Source organism: Bemisia tabaci, chromosome 5, assembly GCF_918797505.1.
Source record: "Bemisia tabaci chromosome 5, PGI_BMITA_v3".
Taxonomy (NCBI): Eukaryota; Metazoa; Arthropoda; class Insecta; order Hemiptera; family Aleyrodidae; genus Bemisia; species Bemisia tabaci.
This window is the reverse complement of record NC_092797.1, coordinates 49,672,321-49,694,626: the sequence shown is the minus strand read 5'-3', so window position 1 is coordinate 49,694,626 and position 22,306 is coordinate 49,672,321. Positions and strand designations below refer to the sequence as shown.

The following is a 22,306-nucleotide window of genomic DNA, read 5'->3' as shown; positions in this document are numbered from 1 at the left end:
TGCCTCCGATCGCCGCCAAAATATCTCTGCTGACAGCTCCGAGCATTCTTGCATAAATTGGAGCGCGCCAGATAAATCTCTCGTCCGCCAAAACAATTTACAGGTGCCTCAAATGATTTTTTTTGGAATGCAAATCTCTAAGCGAAAGGGACGTCGCTCATTGATATAATAACTTGAGCGACAGCTTTTTGAGACCGACCTCTTACTTGTTGACAGGGCCGGATTTAGCTTTTTGCCGCCCCTGGGCAAGCTACATTTTGCCGCCCCTGGGTCTGCAATATTTCGCCACTATATTGTCAACAGTATCCCCTCCTCCCCCTCCCCCTCTTCGCACTCCCAACTTCCCACGCCATCTCATCTTGCCCCCCCCCCCCCCCGTGCGCCGCCTGGGCGCGTGCGCGTAGCTGCTTCAAAATGCTTCATCAATCCTTTGAACATCTGATCTGAAATTTTGCCCCCGAATTTTTACCAAAAACATGAAAAATAAAAACACGTTTTTGTGCAAAAACACATCATGTTTTTGGTAAAAATTCGGGGGCAAAATTTCAGATCAGATGTTCAAAGGATTGACTGCAACAGGGATAAGGTTTGGGGGGTGGGAGAAAGTTCTCAAATTCTACTCTCTGGTGATGGAGTAGATTTAAGAACTTTCTGTCAACCCGAACCGCTCGTTTTCCCCCGACTCATCGCTTTATCCGGCCTCTCTTTTTGAGTTAGCTGCATCCATCAAGTAAGTAATGGCATAATTTTCATGGTACCTAAATGCATAGAGTACAGAAGAACCGTAATAACCAATTCTGAACGAAATAAAAATCCAGCGCTCGAGGTTGCAACACGATTTGGGTCATTTTGACGAATTTTAAATCAAAAGCTGGCAACACTGCAACTCTAAATTGTTCAAGTATGCCTTTTCTTATCGAAAACTCTCAGATTGCACATTTTTCGTGAAATTTTGGAGGAAATCACACCTCGAAACCTTCATTTTATCATCAAATTCGATATTTTTGAGTCCGCAAATTGGCAACGCTGCCGCGGGGGGCAAAACATTTTGTATGGGCATGAAAATTTCAGAAAAGTCACATCTTATACCAGGTTAATACATACTAAAAGTTCAGATCGGTCACGGCAAGGATGAGAGAGAAAAGGTTCAACTTGCCGCCCCGTGCTCAGTGTGCTATTTTACCCTTAAAAAACCGCAAAAATTCGATTATTTTTCAAAAATCTCAAACACTCTACTTCGAAATTGGCCCAAACCCCATCAGGCAGTACCCTACTACAACTTACAATTTGAATTTTTGATTTTGAATGGAAATCACACTCCGAAACCTTCATTTTATCATTAAATTCGATATTTTGGAGTCCGCAACTTGGCAACGCTGCCGCGGGAGCAAAAAAATTTGTATGGGCATGAAAATTTCAGAAAAGTCCCATCTTATACCAGGCAAAAACATACTAAAAATTCAGATCGGTCAAGGCAAGGATGAGAGAGAGGGGGTTTAATTTGTCGCCCGGAGGCCAATTTTGCTATTTTACCCCTAAAAAACCACAAAAATGCGATTATTTTTCGAGGAGCTCCGACAACCTATTTCGAAATTGCCCAAAAACCCATCAGGGAGTACCCCACTACAACCTCCAACTTGAATTTTTGATGTACAACAAAGTCGCATTTAAAGTGAGTTCAGGGGCACCGTGCCAGAGCATCAACGTCTAAATTGATTATCAAGTCTGCCCCGATGTTTAAAATTGCCGTGTTGTTTAGTATCACTCCAACGAAGGATCATCCTAGCGCTCAAAGGCCGGACCTGAGGGGCGGCAGCTTTGCCGCTCCCGTCAAGCGTCAACTCCCTTCCTTCATACATTTTGCCGCTCATTTTTCACTTCGCTCCGTCTCTGTCTCCATTTTTTCCTTTTTTCTCGCTTTAACTTTCAATTAATCCAGTGCCAAAATTTGCCGCCCCTCAAAATTTGCCGCTATGGGCAAGTGCCCCAGTGCCCTATAGGTAAATCCGGCCCTGCTTGTTGAAGGAATGAGGAATGTACGTTTTCCTAATTTGTATACATAAAGTTTTACTTTAATGTCACTTCACTCAAGTAATGCCACGCAAATTTATGTAATATTTTTCTTTCAAGTCTAAGTTTACGATAAGGATATTACTTCCCTAGGATGCCGGTGCGGTCGTGTTGCAGCGCAGCGTAAAAACCTGAAGTAAAATTCAACAATACAACTTCAAAAATGGGTCCTTGAAAGGGATTATAATGATTTATTCCTACATAAATACAAAATACAAGAAAAATACATAGCTAGTTTCGTAAATTTTTTGAGGTAGGTTTAAACTTACCTCAAAGTTTGTCTAAATCATAGACATTTTTCTTCGGTATTTTGTGCTTTGAACAGTGGCAAGCCATTGTGATCCCTTGCAAAGACCCATTACCAAAGTTATAATGCTGAATTTTGCACACGGTTGGCACAAATTGTCCTTTTCTTGATGCTATGTTAAGATCTTCTTAGACCTATCCCTATAATTACCGTGTAAACCAAACGGGGCCCCCTAAGGAATGTAGTCCTAAGAATTCCTACTTCGTAGGAATCATAGTTATTCCTCTATGATTAATATCAGCTGATTTACTAAGAATTAGTTTACATAATATATTCTTTAATCATTTTCTTGGTTATGTTTATATACTTTGGTGGATGTGTAGTTTATTAAAAGATCTGGTATCCAGTATAATAGTCAGCTAAAAAATAATATTAGATTAAGTTAAGACTAAAATATGCCCCTAGATAACAGCTGGCGCATAGATTCACCTTAACGCGTAAAGAGAGATCATGCCCTCGAAGCGCAACGGCGATAAATCGAAAACCCAGAATCAGATTAAACGCCTTGCAAACGTCCGAGATGATATATAAATTAACACTCGGGGCACAACGCAACGCCACGCGCAAGAGCTTACGTACACCGGTCCTGGCCCGTTTTCAGTGTCCTCACTGCCAGCGACAATTACCCCGTCATCGATTAACGATCGAACTTTCACGGCTTACTTTCTTTTGCATAAACAGGGACGCCACTTTCGATCTTTTTTTACAATCGAGCCGCTTAAACGGGTGGGAAAGTTCTACGCAGCTCGCACAGAGTGAGATAGATAGGACAAGTTGCATGTTGCGTGTGCGTATTACGATGACGGTGACGTCCATCATCCATCGAGGATCGAGATCCAAAAGACTGCTAAACGTCCAATATAACACACTTTGTTAACCCTGCAATGCTGAATTCTTGAAAAATTAGACGTATTTAACTGATTTTATGAAGCATTTAAGCTTGTAAACTCATACACTCAATTTATCAAAAAAAAATCATCGAAGATCGAGATTCCACAAGACTGCTGGAGGTTACGAACGTAAAACATTTTTTTTTACCCTGCGATGCTGAATACTTGAAAAATTAGACGTTCTTCACTGATTTTAAAAAAAATATTTAAGCTTACATTTTACACTTAATTTATCAGAGAAAAAAGATGGATAATTTTATACAATTCTTGTTTTTCAGATAATTGTATTTACGAACGATACTTCCTTGCTTAATACGATTGAAAGTTTCATTTAATGTATGTAGATAGGTACAAGACAAATGTATAGTTCTTGTGCTAATTACGTAATTTTTAAGTAAAGTTTGTTTTAATAAACACATAAAAACTTATTGTAATCCAGTTGGCGCTGCAAACGGCCAAACTACTTCGTACACCAACTGCATTGGTGCATAATAATAACTGTTCGTTTTACCGAAGGGAGTATTAATGTTAAAATTTTTGAAATCGAGTTTCCTTCAAAATTTGACCGATCTTCAAATTTTAATAAAACTTACTGATACAGCTAGAATAGACAAATTCGTCTAATTCGCAGGAAAAAAGAGTTACGCGGAAGCAGTTGTTAAGTGCAATTAATTCCGCAAAGGAGCTGGACTTACTGCTGTCTTGAGTAAAATGATATCCTTTTCTCCCAACTTCTAACCTTAGGATTTGTCTGTTTTGTGTTGAAAACGTAACCTTGCAAACGTGCAGAAGAAAGCTCGTACTGACGTATTGTGCAACATGAAATGATGAGACTATTTTCAAACTTTCAAAAAAAATATTTGCCAATTTTCAATCACCTGAAAAATTTCTAAATGTCTTATGGATGATTATTGACAATTTAATGTAGAACTTAGGATTCCTTGAATGAGATTTTCCGATCGGACATAAATAAGACCATTTTTAAATCACCCTTCTTCACACTACTGGTCTTTTTAATAACATGGCAGGAATGTAAAATGTTCGACACGAGACAATAGAGAACTATTTACTTAGCAACAAATATCTGAATAATGCGGAACCGATTGAATGCTGACATTTCGCGATTTTATGAATGAGTGCATGAGCAACGTGGGTAGTTAACGGTATATGATTATGGCGCCATGATATGCGTTAAATAGGTGCATTGCAACCATTCGGTGGTAAGCAGGTGGTTTGGCATTTACTGGAATTCGAGACTCCAGCAGGGCATTGCGGGAAAAAAGACAGACTACCGATTTCATAGCCTCTTTTTTCAATGCCTACGCATTTTCAACTGAATGTCACGCAATAAACCGTTGATTGGAATATTCGTGGGATATAGCCCCAGCGTTTTAATGCGCTTTTTTGCGTACCAACTGCTGGACGCTTTAAAAACAAATCGGTGGATAGAACAAGCAAGTGGGGGTGGAGTATAGGGACTTTTGTGCGTTACTTTTGCACTATTTATCTAAGTGTTAGACTTTCGAAAAGACATCGTGATGTCAAGTAGAAAATACTTGCTTGAGTACGTTTGCTTGAGGAAGTTGTATCGACGGTACAACCAAGGTAGGAAAAATCGATTTCGCAAATAGAGATCTACGAAAGAGAAAAGAAAATAAGAAATTTTGCTGAGGATTCTTAAAAAAGGCAGTTGTTGATCGACACAGAATATTGGAAAATAAAACAACGGATCCTTGGCCGATGCATCTAGTTAGCTTACGGATAAAAACTATTCAAATAAAACCACGTCCTGCAACATTCTTCTCGCTGACGGGTGGGTGAATCAATTACCTGCATGGACTTGGTAAAAAATAAATCCACTCCAAAAGTCCACGGAAAAGGGTTTGAAACGAGATAGGCAAGACAAATAGAGTGATACTAAACTATTTAAAAAATAGTATTTTTCAAGGGTGCAAAATGTTCCAGCGGTATGACCTTTTCTGATTACTAAACTCTGTTCGTACGATATCTTTGCTAAATAATACTATCGTGCATGTAAATATCCTTAATACAATTATTTTAAATTTTAAAAACTAGCTGTGATTACAGGATATTGGAAAAATTAAAAAGCTTACACTGGTCAGAGATTTTAAGTGTTGGTCATAAATAAAATTGAAGTCTCCGATTTAATGAAGGAGGCAAGGGACATGTTTCAAGAAAAATTGAGATGAAAGTGCTTTTCAGCAAATTTATTTTGAAAAACTTAGCAAAATCGTGACTATACTAAGTGTTCAAAGCAGGCTCTTCTTGAGGTAAAACATTTCTTGACTTTTCTACGTTGTTGGAAAAAAAATAGTCTAACTTTCCTCTGACTTTTTTTTAGGATTTTAGGCATAAAATAAACTTTCAAGTGATAAATCTGGGGGTGAATCTGCGGCCTTGCTAAAAAAAGAGGAGCATGTGTAAGATTGGGGGCATTGAAAATTGTCGACAGGACAAGAAAATTTAGAGTTTGATAGCAAAATTTTCCTTTTAATATTTAGACATCGAATTCATTCTGGTAAAAATCACAAAAATGTCACTTACCTCCTTCATTTAGAGGGAGTTTCAATCACTGAATAAAAGTAAAGGAGAGATTCTTCCTAAAAATATCAGAGACGTGAAAGGTTTTGAAGGGAATTGAATCGTCCAGTCACGCAAAATCCGTTTGTACTTATTTTATGAGTAATGTTACTCTTAAGTTATGAACTCATTTTTATTCAAATAGCAAAAATTTCAGTTACCTCCTTCACGTACAGTTAGACAGGGTGACAAGTTTTGTTTGTTTGTTTGTTTTTTTTTTTTTGTTTTTTTAAAATTCCGTGACTTTTCCCTGAATTTTCAGGGTTTTTGAACACTGAATTCCCTGGCATGTTTCTGACGTTTCAATATTTTAATATTGGCATGTTTAATCATGGAAATTACTTTTACGAAACATTTTCAGGGTGAAATTTTCTGGTATTGCAAAAGCGCAATACTTCGTAAAAAAATAAAAAAAAAATCAAGCTTCCGCAGCAAACATCCCTGACTCTTCCCCAACTTTTCAGAATGCAAGAGTTTCCCTGACTTTTCCCCGAAATTTCAGAATGCAGGAGATTCCTTGACTTTCCCAGATTTCCCTTGACACTCCACGAACTTGTCACCCTGTCAGAAGGTCCAGTCATTGAATATAAATAGAAAATAATCCGAAAAATATCCGGCTGTACAAAATGTCCAAGAAACCAAGTTTCCACTCTGAAACCCCGAAAAAGGGGGATGAAGCGAATGGAAAACAGAACCAGATTTCAGCGGAGCCTCGCTGAAACTCACCCTCGATCCGGCAGTAGGTGCCCAAATTCTGAAAATCCAACTCGGCGGTAGGCATGGCGAACACAGAAAAATCCAACTCTGCAAGGACAAGACACAAAACAAACTGAAGTCGTTAAGTCGATCACTTGCCGGGCTCCGGCTGCTGGGGGACTGGTTGCATAGCTGATCGGGCCCGGCGCGGGGCGACCTTAGGAGGCGCGCTCGCGGTGGCGGGGTCCGCGGGGGGAGGGGGCACAAAAGGGGGGACGCGAAAAGGATACGCGACGCATCTCGGTGTTGGCCGATGATATTGGTCCACGAAACGCCCACGCCTCCAGGATCGCAGCTTCACGCCGCATCACTAGACAATGTGGTGTTTTTCCTTGTCATTTTTATTACCGCGCGCGGATTATCTTCTGCAGGGTGTCTACTAAAACAGACTGGTAAAAAATAAGTACTTTTACAGTGCTTTTTCAGTACATTCTCAAGAAATTCAGTACTTCCTCCATCAGAAAAATTTCGGACTTTTTTAGTACTCCACTTGACGAAATTCGAAAAATTTCAAAAATTTGAAATTGCGACAAAAATGAAAAAAAAATTGTAATAATTCCGCGGAATTTCAGCACTTTTTCAGTACTTCCGGACCGCCCTTAAAAAATCAGTACTATTGCCGGACTTTCCGGGAATTCTGGACTTGGAGAGACCCTGATCGGTGTGCGTTTTTTAGTAAAGTTTTTGCAGCTTGTTGAAGGGAATCTATGCTAAAAAGGGGTCCAATAGTGAGCTACGTTACTACGCTGCCAGGGCGTCTACTTAAATTTCATTTTGGATTGTCCTTAGGTTTAATCTGAACTTTCCCACCTTTCCGCATGAATAAATTCACATTCATATGAAGTTACAAATAAAAATTTTCGATGAATTGACGCTAATGTTGGAAGAATGCTTGAAGCACTTAGAATTTCCTGATCCATGACCGATTTTCCTGATATTTTCCGGTTTTTATTGACGGTGGACACCCTGGTTGCGTTGTTACACTAATCTGAAGTCTATCTACCTATGTAATTTTTATTCCGACTCACGATGTTCTCATTTTTAAGTACACGGAAAAAATTCCATTTATGATTTAACAATTCAATTGCTATATAAAGTGACTGCAATGTTTCGATGTAGATTTGACAACCAAAAAATGCTACTTTAACCTCCCCGTGGTTAAATTGGCTTACAATAGTGGTTAACATAGCATTTTTTTGTTGTAAAATCTACGTTGAAACATTGCGGTCACTTTTTTTCTTAGCAATTTAATTGTAAAATCAGCAATTTAATTTTTTCCAGGTAACAACTTACAACAGAATTTAACTCAAAAAACATATTCGAATTTCGAAAAGTACTGAGGATTTAAACCACTCGGCAAAGCTGCGCGCTTTTATTAGAAGCGGTAAACATGAAACGCGATCACGGCGGTATCCTCAGCCTCAGGTTGAAACGATGTAAGTGCGACATTTCGCCTTCAATTTAGAATATAGGCAAAAGCGCGCACTCAGGAGGCACAATAGTGGTATTCGCTGATAAAATTAACACGCCGCACGCACGATGCATATTGGATAATCGAATGAGGCAGAGACATGGAGTTGCAGGATTAGCACCGTTAGACTTCATTTTGCAATTAGGAATCACAATCTCTGCCTCATCCGTAAAAACACTCATGTGCAGGAGGAAACTACTGGTACATAGGTCGTTCCTAAACTGAGCTGGAAATCGTATTTCTTAATTGCAAAATGCAGCCCAGTTGGTCCGACGCCATACCTCGAGACAATACCTTAATAATTTCACTAAAAGTTCACAAAATCATTGAAGAGGGCAGAAAAAGCTAAATCCGATCAATCATAAGCCGACAGTCAAGTTAACGTAGCTAACGTGAGGCCCCGGAGGTGAGTGCCGACTTTTTGAGTTTCAAGAGGAATTAAAAGTTTACGGCGGTTCAAAAGGTGCATACTCCTAGGAAGTATTTACGAAGTTTCACAGTACGTTTGCCTGATCTTGAACCATGGTTACCAGTGGCGTGGCGTGAATTGCGATAAATCGATTGATCTGCCATTTAAACCTATGAAAAAGGATCGATAAACAGGGTGTTCGCAGCGAACACCTTAATAATCGATCTTTACCATAGGTTTAAATGACATAACAATCGATACATCGCAAATCATGCCACGCCACTGATGGTTACGGTGTAAAAATGAGCGATTCGATCCGAAAATGACCAATCCGATGGTAAAATGTCTACGACAACCTTAACTACGCTAAGTCGCCTTTTGGAAGCAACATTTAACAATTCTACTTGAATTGAATTTTTCTTTCTAGTGAATATTATCTGCTTTTTTCAAAGCTAGTTTGTTTTAAACATTTTTGATAGGACAAAGCAGAGTTACATTAAAGTTTGGGGAATAATATCATCGATATCCAAAATCGTAGAAATTGACGAGAATGTTTGCATACAGAAATACATATTTTTTCAGTTTTATTGTTTTTAATTTCTCAACGGTACCTTCTTAATAATAGTTTGGTCACCAGGAATCAGAGCAGTGGAACAGTGGTGATGAGGACCGCCGACTTACCGACTGTTTCCGTCCTATAACCTTACTATTACTTCTGATGGGGTGCGAAACTCACCATTTGCGGCGAAAAGGTTCGGTTTATCTATAATTTTTACATATTAATTGCTTGTGACAAGAATATCCAACGCACACTCTGTGGATGGATACTCATGCGCACTCTCAAAAAGAATAGATCAATGGACATAGTGCGAATTTCAGCATTATGATACATGTTTCCTCATCAAAATTTTACGCAGATCACGATCTGTGCAACGAAACTCCTAACAAAGATTTCAATTTTTCCGGTGCAACAATTCAAACTTTGCGCACATAAAAAACCATAATTTACTTGAGTTAAACCGCATACAGAGCGTTACCGTGACAGTCTTTGCGGTATGAAAATGTGACAACCTGAATGTCAGCACTTCGGCTCGGCTGTTACACGTTGCTTACACTTTGAACAACACAGGGTGGGAGGGAATTATTGTAAGGCCCTCCGAAATCGTGGAAGTACGCGCTTTTATTCGAGTAGACTCTTGTTTTTCATTTAAGCGGGAAATTCAATTTGTTCATAACCATTGTTTAAAAAAATGTCAGTGCCTTGGTGGAGAGTTCATTTCGGTAATTTGCAAAACCAATTGCAAAGATTATAATCTGGAATAGACCAGGGAATTACGGGTTCGGCAAGGAACAAACGGAATGAAAGGAGGAACGGAGAAAGGCATTTGAGAATGGGCCGATCAAAGATTACGAAAAACGTTCAATTTCTGTAATCTTTCTTCCCGTTTGTGACATCCATGAGCCGAATTGTCTTGACTCTCAGTAAAAAGGGACTCTAGTCCATAGTAAAGGTATCCGCGGGTGAACATTGAAAAACAACACTTGATTCATACGTGGAGCACAAAAAATATACCTAGTAATATATCCCGGAGGGAAACTCGCATAATGTCGACGGTTCCGCTTCAGAGGATCCACGCCAGGCTCCGAGGCGCCACGGGGGAAAATCGCGAATGCATATGCAAGGACGACCGTCGGTATGTCACTGGGACCCATCCTGAATTGAGATTTTTTCGAGAGTATGCGAATGGGAGGAGCGCTCGATTGCCGGTGTACATAGGAGGAGAAGCACACGGCATACATCACGAAGGTGATAAAAAGATTAGCACAATGTGAGAACTCGTCTTCCAATAATACGCTCTATTCAGATATAGCCCACTCGCCGATCTTAATTTCGTTGCTCGGCGAACTCCTAGACGACTTTTGGTGCTCGTGCGCGAATTACTACGAGCGGACGATAAAATTAAATATCGAATGGACTACTTTTTGTAATTAGGAACTACAGTATCTGACTCATTTTGGAAACAGCACTTTTTGCAATTAGGAACTACAGTATCTGACTCATTTTGGAAACAGCATGTAAGCCATTAGTTTCCTTATGCAGATAAGTGTTTCTATGGATGAGCTAGAAATTGCAGTTCCTAATTGCAAAATGCTGTCAGAGTGGAAATCGTCCATTATCGATATAAAATGACCAGGAGCTTTAATGTTTGCTATAAAATGAGAAAAAAAACTTCGGTTGCACAAGATCTCCAATTTGAATCGTAAGAAACACTGAAGTTTTCGGTTCTGAGAAAAATTAAAAACTGAGAGTAATATTGGAAAACGGGCGAATTGATTACATTACCTAATACTAAGATTTATCTTTGGTGAGCATTCAATCAAGCAAGGATTCGCGTTATAAACATTCAATCACTGAATACAACTAAACGTACTCATGCGTAGGTAAAATTACATAACTCAAAAATTGAAGGCGCACAGAGGCATGATGCCGGCGGCATTCAAAATAAATATACTTGGGTCTGCTCTGTGTTTTTCAGCAGACCTCCAAAAATGTTAATGTAGTTCTCTGAAATGTTCATGTTCAACATTTCGTCGCTTTCCTGACATAAGGGCGTAACTACACTTTGCAATTGTGGCGGCCGATCACCGCCTCTCCAGCGCGGCGCATCCCGCGCTCGCCCGTGATTGGCCGACACGGTCGCTCCCCGAGGGTATAAGACCAGCGCCCCCGGCCACCTACGGCACTCGTGCTCAGTCCTCCAGTCAGTCAAGACCAGTCACGCTGCTCCAGTCTTCGCTCGCTCCAGACGCCGTCCATCCTGTCTCTCATCACCATCTAAAACGGCCCTTTTCAGGGCCACCACATCACTCGAGCACCCACAGTGGTGACTCCCGACGTTCTTTGAAATCACGCTCCGACTGCGCTCTCTTGCTATTCTAGCCAATCTCCTACTCAACTCGTCACACCTCTTGAACAATCATGAGCATCCCTACATTGACCGACGAAGACATGCAAGATCCAGCAAAGGTAAAACAATACCTGGCTAATGCTGAAGCTCTACAAGTTCAGTCCTCTTCTCGCTGCAAACTACTCGAGGAAAATCTAAATCTCCTCCGCCAAGAAATGGAGTTCATCAGAGACGCTAAACGCAAGCTGGAAGAGGAACAAAGTCTCTCCACCTCAGCCAACAAACAAATCATAAAGCGAAAAATCAAATTGCCTGCATTTCGCCCCGAAATGCCAGACCTATGGTTCATTCAAATCGAAGCCATTTTTGCCGATTACGGCATAAACGCTGAGATTGATAAATATCGTACCGTTATCAGTCAAAGCGAAGGATCATGGCTGGTCGAAATAAACGATTTAATCCGAGCTGGACCTAGTGTAAACATTCCTTACACCACTCTGAAGAAGGAGATAATTAACCGCTTCTCACTAAGCGAAAATTCACGCCTCAAGAAACTACTCGAAGAGGAGGAAATCGGCGATTTGAAACCATCCCAATTCTTACGCAGACTCAAAACTGTCGCTGGCAGCACACCAATTGCTGACAACATCATGAAACCACTATGGCTAAGTAGGCTACCCGCCTATGTGCAAGGCATTTTGCAAGCCCAACCCAGCAACAACACGCTGACTGAGATAGCCGATGTGGCAGACCGAATTGCGGAAACCATTCCTCATTCCGTTCATTCCACTTCCGCCACAAATCAAACCATCCCTCCTCCTTCAGTTCACCAAATCTCCAAACCTGCTGACCCTTTAACCGACATCAAAGAAATGCTAACAGCTCTCAGTCACAAATTTGACCTCTTAGACGTCAAAGTCAAGAACCTGGAGAGGAATATCGATAGAAGCAGAAGCCGTTCCCGCTCCAAATCTCGCTCACGCTACAGTTCACCCAAGCCGTTCAAATCCGAGAAAGGATATTGTTTCTATCATGAGAATTTCGGAAAAGAAGCTCGCAAGTGCCATCAACCATGCAAATACCTTAGTTCAACAAACGACAACGGCAGCCAATAGTGGCGGCTGCTGGCTGCCCCACACGGTCCAACCGCCTCTTCATTAAAGACAGAGACAGCAACAACAGCTTCCTAATAGACACAGGGTCTGATTTAAGCTGTTTCCCTAGACGTCTCTTACCTGGCCATTTCAAACCAACAAACTATGAACTAAAAGCAGCGAACGAATCATTCATCAAAACCTATGGGTTCCTGCCCATGAACTTAAACCTCGGCCTACGACGCGCTTTTTCCTGGCGGTTCATCATCGCTGACGTCGACGTTCCCATCATTGGCGCAGACTTCCTAGCCGAATACCATCTTCTCCCGGATTGCCACAAGATGAAGCTTGTGGACGGGGTTACCTCACTCTCAGCCCAAGGAAGCCAAGCAACCAGCGACCAACCTAGCGTCAAAGAAATCTCGGCCACCAACTGCAGCATCCTAGCAGAATTCCCAGAACTGACTCGCCCGCCAGGCAGCCCAAAACCTGACAAGGTTCCTCACTCAACACGGCACTTCATCCGCACAACAGAGGGACCCCCAGTCTCATCCCGCCCTCGCCGCCTCCGACCCAAGCTATACCGAATCGCTAAAGCTGAGTTCGAGGCAATGCTCAACGAAGGGACCATCAAGAGATCCGAAAGCGCCTGGTCTTCACCTCTTCACATGGCACCCAAGAAAGATGATGAATGGCGCCCTTGCGGCGACTATCGGGCACTCAACGCTCGCACCATACCCGATAAATATCCCATTCGCCATCTCCACGACTTTACAGTCAACCTCAAAGGCTGTAAGGTCTTCTCAAAAATAGATCTGGTCAAAGCCTACACCCAGATCCCCGTCAACCCAGCAGACGTACCCAAAACAGCCATCACCACTCCTTTTGGACTATTCGAATTCCTCTACATGAGTTTCGGACTGCGCAACGCAGGACAAACTTTCCAACGGTTCATCGACGAAGTCCTACAAGGCCTAGACTTCTGCTTCCCGTATCTAGACGACATCCTGGTCGCCTCCAAAGACAAGAAGGAACACAAGAAGCATCTACGCCTGATTTTTCAGAGATTAGCAAAATACGGCATCATTATCAACATCAAAAAGAGCATCTTTTTCGCCGACTCCCTTGAGTTCCTCGGTTACGAAGTATCAGCCCAAGGCATCAGACCACTCCCAGACCGCATAAAAGCACTGATGGAATACCCACCTCCGGCAGATGCACACGGTCTACGAAGATTCCTGGGCATGATGAACTTCTACCGTCTTTTCCTGCCAGATGCTGCCTACTACCAAGCACCCCTACACGAAGCTCTCATTGGCATAAAAGGGAATCAACCGATTCACTGGACACCTTCCCTTCTGGACGCCTTTGAAGCCTGCAAGCAAAGCCTCGGAGATGCCACACTCCTCGCGCACCCAAGCGCCGACGCACCCCTAAGCATAGGCCTCTTCTCAGACGCTTCGAAAGCATCGATTGGAGCCTGTCTACAGCAACTCGTCGACAACAAGTGGCAACCTCTCGGCTTCTTCTCGAAAAAGCTCAATCCACGGCAACAGGAATGGCCCACGCCGCACAGAGAACTCCTGGGCGTGTACGAAGCAATCCGCCATTTCAGACCGGCAGTTGAAGGTCAGGACTTCACGATCTACACAGATCATAAGCCACTAACCTACGTCTTCGACAAGAAACATGGAAACCTGCCGCCCGTCCAAATGAACCAACTTTCATTCATATCCCAGTTCACAACGGACATTCAGTACATACCAGGTTCCGCCAACGTCGTCGCTGACGCATTTTCTAGAATCGAAGCGATCACTTCCACAAACCAGATCAACTTCAACACACTTGCCGCAGCACAGAAGGACGACCCAGAGCTACCAGAACTCCTGAAGGACGACAAACTTTCAATCAAACTCACGCTCATTCCCGTCCCAGGAACAGACATCAAAATCTACTGCGACTCTACAACGCAGCAAAGACCTTACGTCCCATTTCCACTCAGACAAAGGATCTTCAAGCAACTTCACAACCTGAGCCACCCCGGCACCAGAGCAACACAGAAACTCATCTCCGATCGCTACGTCTGGCCAAAAATGCATATTGACTGTCGGAGATGGACCCAAGCCTGTCAAGAGTGTCAACGAGCCAAAGTCTCCCGGCACGTACACTCACCTCTAGGCACCATCAACACTCCATCCAACCGATTCCAGCACATCCACATCGACTTGATCGGACCTCTTCCTCTGGCGCAAAACTACAAGTATTGCCTCACGGTCATCGACCGCTACACCCGCTGGCCAGAAGCACAACCTCTAGAGGGCATCACAGCTGAAGAAGTCGCAACAGCCCTTCTAAACTGCTGGATTTCAAGATTCGGTTCACCTTCCCAGCTTACCAGTGATCAAGGCCGACAATTTGAATCTCATCTCTTCCGAGCCTTGGAGAAACAGCTAGGAATCAACCACATCCGGTCAACTCCATACCACCCCGCAGCAAACGGAATGGTTGAACGGATGCACAGACATCTCAAGAGCGCCATCATGTGCCACCCAAACTCCACATGGCTAGAAGCCCTCCCACTAGTACTTCTAGGCATGAGATCCGTCTTTAGAGAAGACGCCCAAGCAACACCCGCAGAGCTGACCTATGGCGAACCTCTACGCCTTCCAGGGGAACTACTGGTCGCAAACCCAACTCAAGAAAACCCTGCAGAATACGTCAGCAAACTGCGCACCCAGATGGCAAATCTTCGGCCCAAACCTGCCTCTCGCCACGGCACAGCAAACACGTTCATATTCAAGGACCTGAAGACATGCTCCCACGCCTTCCTCAGAGACGACACAAGCCGCAAGTCCCTACAGCCCCCCTACACTGGGCCATACAAAATCATAGAGCGTACCGACAAAGTATACAAACTTCTGATTAAAGGCAGGCAAGTCAACATCAGCATCGACCGCCTTAAACCGGCCTACACCCTACCCGAAGAACCAGCCTCTGTACAGCTCGCACATCCCAAAACCACTCCGGCCCCAGCTGCGGTCCCGCCCCCAACACCCAACGAAGCGGAGACCAAAGCCCCGGAATACAGAACTCGATCAGGGAGGAAAGTGCATTTCCGCTTCCCGGACTTGGTCAAACAATAAAGAAAGCTCACAGCAAAATTCACCAACTTCTTAGAGACTCCGTCTCAGCCGTAGGGGAGTACTGTGGCGGCCGATCACCGCCTCTCCAGCGCGGCGCATCCCGCGCTCGCCCGTGATTGGCCGACACGGTCGCTCCCCGAGGGTATAAGACCAGCGCCCCCGGCCACCTACGGCACTCGTGCTCAGTCCTCCAGTCAGTCAAGACCAGTCACGCTGCTCCAGTCTTCGCTCGCTCCAGACGCCATCCATCCTGTCTCTCATCACCATCTAAAACGGCCCTTTTCAGGGCCACCACATCACTCGAGCACCCACACAATGAACCCCATTGGCCATACAACGCAATACTTTTCCGGGCTTATCTCAATGTGTAGTTACGGTCTTATGTCAGCCAAGCGACGATTTGACGGAGAAATCCCCCCCCCCCCCCCCATTTTTAGGATAGTTTTAGCTGGTTAGGTACAAAATCGCAAAGATGCAAGTTACATTCTGCGACCTCCAAAGTTGGGAAGTTTAACGAATCGGAGATAAATTTGCCGTTTTGAGCGAAGGGTGATGGTACAGATTCCGCCGCTAATTCTGACAGGTATAATAAACGACTTTCAACAAAGTTGACCGAGCCCTGACAACACGAGATTAATAAAAGGAACAAGAGCAGAAGGACCCGGGCCGCTCGGGAGAACACGATATTGCACCATAATCCTCAATAACATCTCTCTGAGGATGGAGCTCTTCATCGATAGCCGATACAATGGCGAATTGACTCCCGTGACACAGCAATTATTGTAGCACCTCGCCACCACCGCCTTTATCCGCCGGCCAATTCTGCCGTGCTAAGGAAGAACACCATATGAACCTTCAGACGTTGCCAAATTTCCTTTTATAACACATACATTTTCAGGGAAATCTGTGAATATTTTTCCTCCGCTTTTTCAGAGAATTCCATTCACCACCAGATCTACAGTATCTGAAAATTTCAATAGAAAATATTCATGGCTCTCCTCAAAAATAAACATTTTATTTGAGGAAATTTGGCAACTCTAGGATGTTCATACGACGTTTTTCTTTAGAACGGCAGAATTGCCGACGTAACAATTAAAAACATAATTTTATGATCCATTGGCTCCTTAAAAGGGTCGCCAAACGATGAAGGAAAATTTTACCAGGAACAGTGACGTGAAGCACCGCGAAGTGGAACAAATCAATGGGAGAAGTCGGATAAAATTAGGAAACTTTAAAAGCTCGTAACTTCATTATTGCAAAACGTTGATGTCTTGAAAGTGGTTCCATTTGGTTTTCTCGTAAACTTTACTTTAGAAAATACACCTTAAACTTAAAATTTGACGAAATAAACAACTGAATTCACAGTTTTAGTTGAAAAAATTTATGTCTGACTTCTTCCATTGACTGACTCAAACCACTGTGCGCCGTAAATACATTGAAAAGAAGAGTATTACGATTACGACGAAAAAATTGCATAAAAGCGTATCTCGGTTTGCAAAATGCAAACTTCCTGTCGGTATTTATTTTTTTAATTAAAAAACGCTTGATGTCATTCCTTGATACGTGTACTGAGTTTTCTTCTCCAACCGAAGAGAATTCTGTGAAAATTTCAAGCAATAATGTTTGTTTGTTTTCCTTTTAGTAGAGAATAAAATGAGATCGGAGATTTTGAAACACTGTTAACTAGATACGCTATTTTGCAGTTTTAAGGTCGATTTTTAAATATAATCACGAAATTTAATGAGCCTACGGAAAACTTAGACGGCAGCATCCGTAGGCGTGTCTTTAATTGGTTCTGTTCCTCGGGGAAGCACCACATGATTTAGGTACACTGACTGTAAGAGAGGTTCGAGTAGACCTTCAACGTGGCTTCATAGAAGAGGAACCCCCCCCCCCCCCAAAATTAGAGATATATACCAAGTTATATATCTTAGCTTTGGCAACAGAGTCTGGCACGGGGTTACAGTGATTTTTCATTGAGAAAAGTGATACCAAAGGCTTCAGAAAGCTCCTAGCCATCCCATTTTTCAGAATGGCTTTTTTTCCATTGGCGGTTCATCCACGTCTGAAACACCGTGGTTTTCTCAGTTTTCCAGCTTTTCTTCATGTGTATAAACCTTCGTGCTCAAAGTCAATTTTTAACTTAATATTTGAGACTTTTGAATTTCATCGTTTCCCTGACGAAAATCGTAACTACATTTCAATGCTGCCAAATGTTCTCTCGCAAACTGCATTCTCATCGAAAGAATCAACGGAATCTCTGACTGAAAATTTCCCTGATTTTTCTTCTGATACCATGCAAAAATCAGAAAAAAATTGAGGGGAAAATTACAAATGTATATTCTTGTACAGCATTGAATTTTTGGGGACAATTTTGCGACCTTGAAATGGAGTTACGTTCTTTCGTCCAAAAAAATTTTGCAAATTTTTTGCAAAATTTGCGAAAATTTGCAAAATCTGCGAAACCAAAACGAATTTTTGCATCCCCCAAACTCCTTAACTGTTCCTCGCAGAGGCAAATCTTTGATGCTTACGCAGGGCAGGGTGTCTACTGTCTACTGAAACAGGTTGGTTAAAAATAAGTACTTTTACAGTACTTTTTCAGTAAATTTTCAAGAAATTCATTACCTCCCCCAACAGAAAAATTCCGTACTTTTTCTGTGCCTCCATTAGACGAAATTCGAAAAATTTAAAAAATTTGAAATTGCGACAAAAATGACAACAAATTTAAAAAATTGCGGAATTTCCGTACTTTTTCAGTGCTTCCGGACCGCTCTTAAAAATCCGGACTTGTAGACACCCCGATACGGAATTTAAATTCTGTCTTCAAATTCTGTCTGAAAAAAAAGTGGCCTTGGCCACAGAAACCTTACTGTTCGTTTATTCATAATTCCGATAAGATCTCATTCGGGAGACATTCTTTCTGATTGTAAACCTCCGAATCGGAGATCATTTCATATTAATTCCACGAAAAGGCAAAAGTCTTCCAGTTATAAGAAATCCACCGAGCTTCCCGCAACATCTGACCTATCCCACCGAATCGAGTGTAACGCGTACGAGTGAGGGACGCAATTCCGATAGGCAAAGTGATACCACACAATGACGTCACACGACTTCGCTCCTCTGACGTAAAGGCGTACCTCAATTTTGACGTGATCCCTGTTGTCCATATAAATCAATTCATTCCAGGGCTCACGTGAAAACGAAGATACGTCATTCCGTCCGAGGAGCGACGACGACTACACTGGGTAAAGGAGTGGGTGTTCCATAACGTCTACAGTAGGCGCGCACTACGTCTCATTTCCTTGTTGCCATACCCTTGTATCACAACTCATTTTTATCGAGGTAATTTTAAGTTCTACTCCTGCCTCTGACGGTATCATTATGTTGGAATTCCCAACCTCCCGACACAAGCGTTAAAAAAGGTTTTTATACACCTTTTTGGAGCATTTGAAGCGTTGGGCGCTGGACTCGAAGAAAAGGCATTTCTCGGTTACGTTCAGTATCTCCAAATCTCCGCTAGCGTTTCATCGATTATAATTAAAGAGTCAGTACCTCCTCAACAGAAAAATTCAGTACTTTTTCGGTACTTCCAATTATTGTCGAAATTTAAAAAAATTGAATTTTGCTCAAATTGAGACGGAAATGACAAAAGTAATTAGACAAATTCCGGACCTTCTTGCGGAATTTCCGCACTTTTTCAGTACTTCCGGACCGCCCTTAAAAAATCCGTACTATTTCCGAACTTTCCGGACTTGTAGACACCCTGCCGAAGGAAAGGATGTAACTCAATACTGAAGTTTTAAACTTGACTCAAATAGTTAGTTTTTTTTACAAGACGGCACCTGTGTAAATTTTGTCCAGAATTTTTCTGATTTTTGCATGAGATCGGAAGAAAAATCAGTAAGAATTTCCGGTTGGATTTGCCCAACTTTCTCCTGGTAAAAATACAATTTGATAGGAGAAATTTGGCAACTTTTAAATGCAGTTACGTTCTTTCATAAGGGAGACGACGATTTCAGTCGTTTCTTTCCGAGAACTCTATAGATTTCAGATCTTCGGGTCTTCTAAAATCTCGGATTTGAGTATAATCAAATGCAATATTTAGCTTACGCATAAATTCAGCTTTAATTTTAGACATCGCGAACGAACTTCGTTGTAAACTCTAAAATAAAGCAGAAAGTTTGCTAACGCGAAATATTACCTTCGATTTTCGATTAAAGTCGGCTTAATTTTCGCGTTCGCATACTTTCATTTTTCATTCAGAATTTACAAACGAGATTTTTTGGGTATTAACAGCTGAAGTGTTCCTGCCCTGGTAAAAATTGACAGTAGAATCTGTGTTCCAAAATACCATAGACCTACGGCCAGCTGCAAGATTTCCAGTAGCTTCTATAGCCGGCTGCACAATTTTTTACAGACTTTTATAGCCGAATTAAGCAACTCATAGTCAGGCGATAAAGTGTATGCTAAACGTCACTAATTACGGATGCTAGGACTTACTGAGTTTTTGAACCACTGCTCTCTTTTTGGGCCGTAGTATCCTGATTTATTTTGCGAGGAAAGCTCCGTACTTTTGATGGATGCCTGCCATTCCTAATATATTAGAGCGCCTTCAGTTTCGTATGATACTGTGCAATACCTCTGGTGTGAAATAGTTGCTTCAAGCGCCGTGGCAGGCGGGCAGCAAGCGCGAAACACGCATTAGCGCCTACAAACCTAACAAGGATACTTCACGCGTTGCGCAATGCGTGAAGTATCCCTGTTAGGTTTGTAGGCGCCAGTGCGTCGTCGCTCCGCTTTGTGTTAGGCTCTAATATTTAATCTGGCGGAATCAGCATTATTCAACTCATGATTTTGAAATGTTTGCACATCCTGTATGGATTATTCTCGTTTTAATTGATGAAAAAAATATGTATTAAAGGAAAATATAACATGCGTTCGTAAATATTAAGGTGGTTCCGTATCAAACTTAATGATTTCCAAAGCACACGAATTTCTGCGCAATTTCTTATAGCCTTTTATAACCGATGGCGAAAAAGCAACAGCCAGGCGTTAAAGTGTAAAGCCCGGCTATAGGAACTATAGCCCGGCTACATAATTTTTTAATCGCATCATATAGCCCGGCCGTATGATTTTCTCCGCATTCTACAGCCAGCTATATGATTTTCTGCAGCCTTCTTTAGCCGGCTATAAGAATTCCTGCGGTATTTTGAAACGTAGCTCTTATCGCCAATTTTTACCAGGGTGGACAAAATATATCAGTTTTCTAGCAAAAATTTAGAATGAAACCAGTTTTTACGAAAGAATTGTTCAGTATCTTGATATCGATGGCTAAGCAACAATGCTACCTGCAAACTGGCGATTTTACAGGATGAAGAGGAAAGTTTGCCATTTTTGTAATTTTAAGATTAGGTTTGCAATTTTTCATACATTGCAGCGTCATTGCAGCGCTCCCCTACAAAAAAGGAAATAACTAAAATCATCAGCTTCCTCATTATTTACTGTAGAATGCGGCAAAATTGCTAGGTCCTTTTCGCTAAAATTGTCACTTAAGCTATTGTTCTTGAGCCGTCGGTTTGCTTACTTCTGATATGAGGACTCATCTGTAACAATAGCGGGTGTGAAAAATTACCTTTCCGAAACACATTCAAAAAACCGTTTTGGCATCGAGAAAATTTTGAGAAAATACTTGAGATGTGATCTTCGAGATCTGTACATCATGCCAGCGAGCCAAACATATTAAATTTTTGTGTGAACAAAACAATTTTTTAAGCGTGTTTCGAAAAGGTAATTTTTCACATCCGCTATTGTTACAGATAACTCCTCATATATAATCTATAAAAAGCTGGTGATTTTAATTTTTAAGACTGGACGACAACATTCACTGCAGTTGTCATATTGCTCGAAGCAGCGGAAACGAGGGGTGGCGAGGGGGGGGGGGGGCGAGGGAGCCAATAAATTGCAGTGCACTGCACTCGCGACTCCCGCAGGTCAGGAATGACCGCGGCAGAGTCATAAAAGAGGCTTAAGTGACGCCTACATTCCACCTTCTCGACTTTTGAGCCGCATTCTGAGTTGAATGATTAAAGGTGAGAATTTGGACTTTCAACTTGAAGTTTTTTGAACAGCTTTGATAGCAATGACTGTTTAAAAGAATAGGGATAACCTCAAAAAAAAAAAACTTGATTATTTAAAGAGATTCATTATTGAAGGAAAAAAGTTAAAATGTATGGAAAAGTTAACCTATATCAACGTCATTGCTGTTCGTGAAATTTATCAGGATCGTTCTTCGAAAATTTCACACTTTTAAACGTCTTTTACTGAAAGAAAAAACAAAAGAGGACGACTCGGTAAGGAAGGTTACAGAAAATTCCAAAAATCACGCTCAGATGCCGAAATTGTTTTGCAATTTCGAGGACCAGCAACGTTATTCTGCATTACATACACATACATAATTACATACACGTTATTAAACCAATGCAATACTCGAAATATTGACAACGTTGCGATAAAAAGCGGCAATAGTTTACTTCATCCAAACAATGTGCAACGCTGGAATTAAGTGCGTGTGCGAGACGGACGAGCAAAGTGCCCTGAGTTAGTGCATCACACGACGAACCTGAGACGAATTTCGATACCAGAGGCGGATCCAG

The 22,306-nt window shown here is 42.0% G+C and overlaps 1 protein-coding gene and 1 long non-coding RNA gene across 22 annotated transcripts in view; one reads left to right on the top strand and one right to left on the bottom strand.

Moving 5' to 3' along the window:
• LOC140224680 (uncharacterized) overlaps positions 1 to 22,306 on the top strand; it is a 378,383-nt gene that overhangs the window by 326,443 nt on the left and 29,634 nt on the right. The gene's annotated exons all lie outside the window — the stretch shown is intronic.
• The window catches only part of CLIP-190 (Cytoplasmic linker protein 190), a 105,891-nt gene that overhangs the window by 65,343 nt on the left and 18,242 nt on the right, over positions 1 to 22,306 (bottom strand). For 5 of the 21 annotated variants that reach the window (XM_019043025.2, XM_019043091.2, XM_019043041.2 and 2 more), the window contains exons 1-2: positions 6,595 to 6,764; positions 4,828 to 4,902 (exon numbers count right to left, since the gene is read on the bottom strand). The exons of 7 other annotated variants lie outside the window; for them this stretch is intronic. In XM_019043025.2, coding sequence (XP_018898570.2) covers positions 4,828 to 4,902; positions 6,595 to 6,649 — 130 coding nt within the window. In that variant the 5' untranslated portion in view covers positions 6,650 to 6,764. Of the gene's footprint in view, positions 1 to 4,827; positions 4,903 to 6,594; positions 6,765 to 10,077; positions 10,234 to 22,306 lie in introns of those variants that run through there. 9 more of the 21 variants (XM_072300869.1, XM_072300872.1, XM_019043099.2 and 6 more) reach the window with 2 other exon arrangements.